The following is an 8,296-nucleotide window of genomic DNA, read 5'->3' on the forward strand; positions in this document are numbered from 1 at the left end:
CGAGAAAAATTTGCCGTGTGTACGCAGCTTTAATCCTTCACATTTCATAACCACCTTTAAAATTGTAATACTACTCACACACCAACTGAAATCTCTGTGTATTGATATATAAAAATGGTGCAATATATAGTAAGGGAACAAAAAGAAGGTAAATATATAAATGGGTATTTAACCCCTTACATAGGACCAAACAATTCAAAATAGTATGCTGCACCATGCATCAGTATGCTGGTGGAGTTTTTTTTGTACCAGCCACACTCTTTAGACTTAAAGACTATATTTAAAAATTGAAAAAACATTTATTGTAAAAATGTACTAAAACATACAGTAGCATATGTATACTCATAAAAACAAACAACCACAGTATAGCAGTCTGCCAAAACAATGAATGATCGCTTTAATAAGCAATGAATACACATGACAAAAATAAATGGACATAACTAATTACATGTGTGTTGAAAATAAGCATGACCATCATGGTGAGGGGTTTGACAGCGCAAAGTCTGCCTCAGTTGGGTAAATATTCAATCTGTGAAAAACAATGCCTTGACAGGTCTCTGACATACATTAAGTTATTCTGTCATCAAGTGGTGAACTAAGTTCATTTGAGGAACCAAAAGCTTCCTCTCTAAGTTGTAGAGGAATTCATAATCAGTACTGTAACAGTCCCTGTAACATCCAAGTACCTTTTATCAAAATCTTATTCACATATAGGGAAAAGTAGCATCCTTGCACAAAGCTTTTGGAAATGGCAGCCATGAAATCCCTGCAAGAAAATATTTCTATACACCACCCCCGTCTGCAGGCCAAATATTTAATCTTAAGGTGCCATTTACAACATGATATCCTAAAAGCCATCTCCTCTTTTGCTAGATCTAAATCAAGGCTGACCATCTCCTGTCCTTTCCTGACCATTTTATTAGAACAAGGAGCTGGTAAAACTCAGTATTGCTATATTAGTAGAAAATAGAACTATTCTTTGAGAATCAATGTATCTGAATGACAGAACTTCGCTCCTGTAAGTTTTTAGGGTGATGCTTATGTTTACCAGATGGTGGGGTCTCAAAAAGATGAGCAATTTCTTCCTTAATGCATATCCACGCAGAAAAAGACTTGTGCTAAGACTGTTAACAATTTATAAATTCTATGTAACCTTTGCAGCTAAAAAAAGAGATGAGAGAAGCTATGAACAGAAGAGGACGCTTGCAGTCTACAACAATACAAATCGCCCAACCTGCACAAACCCAGGATGAGAAACCCAACACTCAGGCCCCATACCACTGGAAGACTTTTGGTTTAGGACTGACAAATCCTGGCTGAGAAGAACACATCTCAAATACAAGTACAGATCAATCAGTTGGGAAGTAAGTTACTAATGTGCCACTGCAGACCATGCTAGTTGCTTGACTTTCATGCTAAACCAGTAGCTTAGTATTAATGAATCAGAACTATTCTGGACATCAGGGGTTCCAAACTTTGCCATGTTTTCCTGGCCGCTTACTTGTTTCTACTCAGTGACTCTGGTAAGGTCGAGGTATTTCCATGACAGACAAGCAACCAGCATTTTTAGGACTTTAGCAGTGGCAGCTAAAACAGATTTTATGATTTTGTAATCCAAAGCAAATGATTTTAAAGAGAACCTGTCACCTCAGAGTCATTCACAAACTAAGCCCAGCCATTCTGGCCCAAGCCATTCTTCAATTTCCACCTCTTTGTTGTTGTTCCCAGTCCATTGCAGGTACCTCACAATTTTGACTTTGTCAAATTCCTAATATGCCCATTGCATGCTCTAGTTCCTTTTACCAGCTTTTACGTTCTGTAAGAAAATGCAGCATGTAGCTGGGGAAGCTGGTATTTTACACTTCCAATACTTAGAAATTTCCAATAGCTATTGAGCTGCAAAGTGGCAAGGGATGGAATACATGGGCTGATGGAAAGCTAATGATAGATGTTGTTGCTTTGCAGCAGCTTTTCTCAATGTTTTTAACATTGAAAACCCTTGAGAAAAATTTCAAGACTCGGGCAAACCTTACAAATTTTCATGATATGCCCAGATCATGGTACTTTAGCCCAGTGGCCATGGGGGAAATGCATCTTGCATTGTTAGACAATGGGAAGAATGTCACCCTTACAGCCAAAAAGATCATTGATGTCACTTAAACTGACCTGAGAGTCACAAATTGCTCAAGGAACCCCCAGCAACTTTCGGAGGAACCTTAGTCTTCCACAGAACCCCGGTTGGGAAATTTGGTTTTACAGAGTGGGCTTTGATTGCAAACATTGTTGAGGTGACAAGTTCGCTATACCATCTCTACCTTTATTATAATAAAACAGTATTATAAAGATAATTGTATTACAACTGTATAAATACATGACAAAATATAATATTTCATTCTGTGTACTCTGAGTCAAAAATATGTACTGCTTTGTAGTAACATTCAATAAAAATTGTGAAATTGAAATAAATCAGATTGGAAAAGAACCCCTGAATCTGGTTTGGGGATCATCCAGTAAATGGATGATTAAACACTAGCACTAACAAAAAGTCAGATGTCATATTTACCCTCACAATTTAAAGCAAAAGCTGGTGGAAAACATCCTTATCCTGCTGCAAGGGTAAGTTTTAGCTTTCCCCCAGATTTCATTTTAAAAAAGCCCAACTCTGACCAAACATTCCTATTGGTTTTAAAGAGAGTTGGAAAAGATTACAACTTTTCTGTGTACCATTGGGGAGATTTTTCTTACTTCTTGTTCCCACTGATACTCATCACCTGGATAGGAAGTAAATAGAAATCCCCCAAACAGTAAGATTTAACCTTTTCTCAAAACAAACTGATATTATGGCTTTTATTTCTAGATTTCAAATAAAGACCAGAGAGTAAAAAGTTAGGCAATAGGGCCCAAGTAATGCTATGTTTTTTTTTTTAACCAGTAGGTTTGTATTTGCCAGCTGCAGGAGGAGGTGGGTATGAGGAGGTGCTGAAAAGTTCCTGGCTTTGCCCAAAAAGGAGCCAGCGTTATGAAATAACACATTTATTCAACATATTCCCCCGAGACTGATGCACTTGGTACAGCGTAGTTGCAGATTTTCTAGACCGTTCAAATAAAAGTCCTTTGGTTGGGCCGCAAACCAGCTCCCAGCAGCATCTTTGACGTCAGAAATGTCCTGAAAACTTTGACCCTTCAGGTGTTTCTTCAAATTCGGGAACAGATAATAGTCCGAAGGGGCCAGGTCAGGTGAGTAGAGGGATGGTGGACCAATTGGAAACCCAGGGTGTTCAATTTGGCAGTCACAATGTTGGATGTGTGCTATGGTGCATTGTCCTGCAAAAAAAGGATCCCTTTGGTAAACTTTCCACAGCGTTTCGTCTTAACTGCCTCCTTCAGCTGGTCCAGGAGGTTAGCGTAATACTGTCCGGTGATACTAGAGCCCTGAGGTAGGTAGTCTACCAACAGAATACCTTCTTTGTCCCAGAAAACGGTTGCCATGACTATTTTGGCCGATTTTTAGATTCGGAACTTCCTTTGACTGTTCCTTGGTTTCAGGATGTGGAGCCAGGTTTCATCCTCCGTCACTAACCTAGCCAAAAAGTCCTGTGCAGCTTCAAAATGGGCCAAAACAGGTTTGGATGCTTCAACTCGTTCCTTCTTCTGATCACTGTTCAAACATTTCGACACCCACTTGGCTGAAAGCTTGCACATGTCTAGGATAGTGGTGATAAACCCAACACACTTTCGTGGGATGTCAAGTGTCTGGGCTATCTTTTAGCGGAGATTCGCTGGTCCTCAATATTCAGCTCATGGACATCGCAGGTTGCCGGGTCAGTTGAGGTTTGGGGGTGCCCACTGCAGGGCCCATCTTCAACGGAGAAATGTCCGGTCTAGTGCTGTAGGAAGGACACTTCTCCCCCAGTGTTTGTGACATCTCAGTGTGAATGTCCTTTGCTGACTTTCCCTGGAGAAACAAAAACTTCATGACGGCCCGTAACTCCAACAATGTGAAACTTGCCTCTGCCATCACAGCTTCTCAATAAAAGAAAAAACAGTTTTAAGAATCACAAAGACCTGATATTTGCACAGTTACATACTAAGATATTAGGCTGTCATATGCCCCAAACTTATTTTTCTATTTCATCTGGAAGGGGGCAAAGCCAGGAACTTCTCAGCACCCCCTCGTATGTATCCAAATAGCAACCTAAGGGGTCTGCAGTGCCTAGTGTCCAATCCCCACCTCTGCTAGAAAGCATTGTGCATCATGATGTGCAGTGGTAATTAAACTATAATACCAACAATGGCAGTTGTGGAGTTGGAAGATTGGGACTGGGTGCACTTTATAGGAGATCCAACACCAACCCCCCATGTCTGACCCTATTGTAAGACGAATGGAACCAGCCTCATCTTTTACAGGCACCTTCATGTGCAATATATACAGTCATGTAAAAATGTAAGGACACACCATGAATACTGTTGACTCTCAAAACCAGGCACACATTGATCTTCATTTAAACAATACCTATAGATAAAATTTATATACAAATAAAAACTACTATTGCCATGCTGTATTCATTATCATCAACATGAAAAAGTAAGTACACCTTTATATTTGCCACCATTAGAACCAGGTGTTTCAGATTTGGTGGCAATGATCAGAACCCCCCAATTGCGGGAATGTGCAAGTAATGATGTTAATCTTAGATAGGGAGGGTCTGATATTGTCTTTGCTATTAACATTTGTTGTGTCATCTCAATAAGATCAAGAAAAGGTTAGGTTGTATCGATCGATTTGGCGTGGGACAATTTATATTTGAAGCTTGGGGAGACAGGCCAACTAGGGGACGCTAAGGTTCACACAGAAGTGGTGTGAGCCCGGAGAAGGGCCAAGGCGCAGAGTCTAAGCAGTAACCAGGTCTTCTCCAGAGCCTCTAGTGGTGAGGATGTGCGCTGCTGGTTAGCGCCAGGTTGCAGTTCTTGGGCACACCAGGGACAAGGGTGGACACGGTACAAATCACAAAGCTGAGGAATAGTCGAAGGCTGGGGTCAGTGCAGGCAGCAATCAAGAGAGGTTAGGTCACACGCCAGGGGACAAATACCTGGGATCCGGGAAATAGAGACCAGTGACACCGCAGACACAGGAATATCCACAGATAGAGAGGAACACTGGAACAGCACAGGGGAATAGGCTGGGAAACACCAGACTGGGCAATAGGGGTTAACATAGGAGCTGGACAGGGGAAACTCTGAATTAAACAACAGGTGTACAGAAAGTGCTCAGTGCTAGTGGAGACACATTGCATGAACAAATGCCGAGTGCTGTGTCTGAGCTAGCTAAATAGCCAGGGGTGATTAGAAAGCTACTTCCTGATTGGCCAGCAGGTTGGGCGAAACTGATAAAACTTGGAAGAGCAGGCACACCAGGTGTCAGAACTGCCCACATGCTCAGGAGAGAGATGCCTGTACTTTAGTGAGGAAGGGGTAAGTATGACATTAGATATCATTTACAAATAATTGTTGTGTGCATTTGACCTGCTACAATTTGGATTTGCATTCCCAATGTACTGGAGCTTATGAATTTATGCAAGTGGGAGGTCAGGCACGAAGGAGGGCTCCTATATATTGCAGTTTACTTATTAGCATCTGAACCATGTTAACACATATAATCATACATAATAGCCTTTATCAATAGAAGAAAATATTTTTGTATATATTTTTATTTAGTTTATTAAGGGAAAAGGTTGTTGCACATTATGTGTTCACATTTCTGGTTGAAACATTGTCAGTTTGAGATTGTTCAATAAATGGTAATATTTTCATAAACAATTCGGCCCATGTGTTTTTGATTTTGGCCCCTTATATGTTTGAGTTTGGCACCCCTGCTCTAGAGGATGGGAAATGGCCTGCTCGGTGTGAAGTTATTGCCTAATTAGTACAAGGACTTTTTGATGCCCCCTAGTAGTCAGGTCCAGTATAAGGATAGGAAATGGCTCACTCGTATGATCAGGGTAATTCCCATCCAGTACAAGGACCTTATGATGCCCCCTAGTGGTCAGTTCCGGTATATGAAATAGCTCACTCATATATGACCAGGCTAAATACCATCCAGTGCAAGGACCTTATGATGCCCCCTAGTGTTCAGGTCAATTATTTGGATAGGAAATAGCTCACTCATATTTCCAGAGTAATTCCAGTCCAGTACAAGGACCTTTTCATGCCTCCCTAGTGGTCAGGCTCAGTATATGAAATAGATCACTCATATAGGACATGGCTAATTCCCATCCAGTACAAGCCTTATGATGCCCACTAGTGGTCAGGTCCAGTATTTGGATAAGAATTGACCTGGTCATACATGAGCAGGGTAATTCCTTTCCAGCACAAGAACCCTTTTATGCCCTCTAGTGATTAGGTCTGGTAAAAGGGTAGGAAACAGCCCTCTCACATATGACTAGGCTATTTCCCATCCAGTAAAAAGACCCTTTGATCCCCCTAGTGGAAAGATCTGATAAAAGGTAAGAAATAGCCCTCCCAAATATGACCAGGCTAATTCCAATCCAGTGCAAGAACCTCATCATTTTTTAATGGACGGGTCCAGTACTTGGATAAGAAATAGCCCACTCATTTACAACAGGGCTAATTACTATCCAAAACAAGGACCTCATCATTATTTTAGTGGTCAGGTCCGGTATAAGGATAGTTAAAAGACCTCATATATGGCAAGGCTAATTTCCATCCAGTACAAGAACCCTGTGATGCCACCTAGGGGTCAAGTCTGGTATAAGAATAGGAAAAAGCCCAATAAATAACAAGGACAATTCCCAATCCAGTACAAGGACCTCATTACCTTAGTGTTCAGGTCCAGCAGGTCCTTATGATGCCTCCCAGTGTTCAGGTCCGATAATAGAAATAGAAAATAGGCCTGCGCGATAAGGCTAATTCCGATGCCACTGAAAGACCTCAGCATTCCCCACTAGTCAGGTCCAATATTGGTACCTGACCACTAAGAGGCATTATAAGGTCCATGTACCAGGATCCTAATTCTGGATTTGACTACTAGAGAAATGCTGGGTACCTTTTACAGAATGGGAATTAGCTTTGTCACAAATTACCAAACTGTTTCCTATCCTTATATTTGACTTAACCACTAGGAGAATGGCAAGGGCCTTTACCAGCCAATAAGCCAATTCACATCCTGTTAAAGGCCCTCCCATTCTCCTAGTGGTCAGGTCAAGTATAAGGATAACTGTAAAGTGTCTGGTTTGGTAAAAGGCTAGGAAACCATCTGCTAATTCAGTGGTCTAGTGTATATATACCGAGAAAAGAATAGGAGATACAGGGGAATGAGACAAAGGAGGAAAGAGAAAGTGAGGGGTGGGGGATTGAGAGAGCAATCTAACTAAAAGCAAAGACCGGTATTCTGCGGAATATCAAAAGCACGACCATTAATACCATCTTTGATCCACCTTTTCCTCGGTACCTCTTAATGTAGCAGTCATTTTTTCTATTGATAAGAGGTCATTAATTTCAGAGAACCATAGAGCTACAATCGGGGGCCCTGCTTGACTCCAGAGAGCTGGAGTACATGCCCGAGCCGCATTACCTTAGCGAGTGAGCAGACAATTACTACAGGCAGGACTAGAGAAGCATAAAGAATACCAGCTCAAAAGGGATCTCATGATCTGTAAATTTTTGCATACTGTGATAAAACCTGAGAACTTTGCTTTTCTCACGTTACATGTGTGTACATGAAATACTGGAATTCTTGAAACACAAAAACACAGAAAATGTATTGCAGTAAATAAGTAATGAACGAAGCATGAAGTAAATAAGACTATGCATTGCTGTCCATATAAAATAGTCCTTTATTATGTGGCACAAACATTTTAAAAATATTCAATGTATGTATATCTGCTTTATTGAATATCTAGAATAAAAGAGAATAAAATAACAAGAATACTGATCTGTGGAATCATAGCTTTCAGTGCCAAACATTCTTGGTATTACTTGGAGGAAACAAAATCAAAATCCCAATTGCTGTCCAATTAGTTTTAAAATGTAGCAAAAAATAAAGGTATACAAATAGGAACATATTAACCTATAATTCAAGATAACTATAGAATATACAGTAGTTGCTCATGGAATCCCCCTTCTGTACCCCCATGTCACCTAACAGGAGTGCCCCCCATCACCTTTGTCACCCCTCCTGTACCCCCATAATAGCTCACAACAATATGAGTGCACCCCATCACCTGACTCTCCCCCCTCCTGTACCCCCATATTGCCTCACAAATAAAGTGCACCCAAT

The 8,296-nt window shown here is 40.9% G+C and overlaps 1 protein-coding gene across 1 annotated transcript in view; it reads left to right on the top strand.

Moving 5' to 3' along the window:
• Window positions 1-1,320, top strand: part of TTC16 (tetratricopeptide repeat domain 16) — a 22,707-nt gene extending 21,387 nt beyond the window's left edge. Inside the window, exon 12 of the mRNA XM_072431553.1 lies at window positions 1,162-1,320. Coding sequence (XP_072287654.1) covers window positions 1,162-1,320 — 159 coding nt within the window. The remainder of the gene's footprint in view (window positions 1-1,161) is intronic.
• The last annotated feature ends 6,976 nt before the right edge of the window (window positions 1,321-8,296 follow it).

Source organism: Pyxicephalus adspersus, chromosome Z, assembly GCF_032062135.1.
Source record: "Pyxicephalus adspersus chromosome Z, UCB_Pads_2.0, whole genome shotgun sequence".
Taxonomy (NCBI): Eukaryota; Metazoa; Chordata; class Amphibia; order Anura; family Pyxicephalidae; genus Pyxicephalus; species Pyxicephalus adspersus.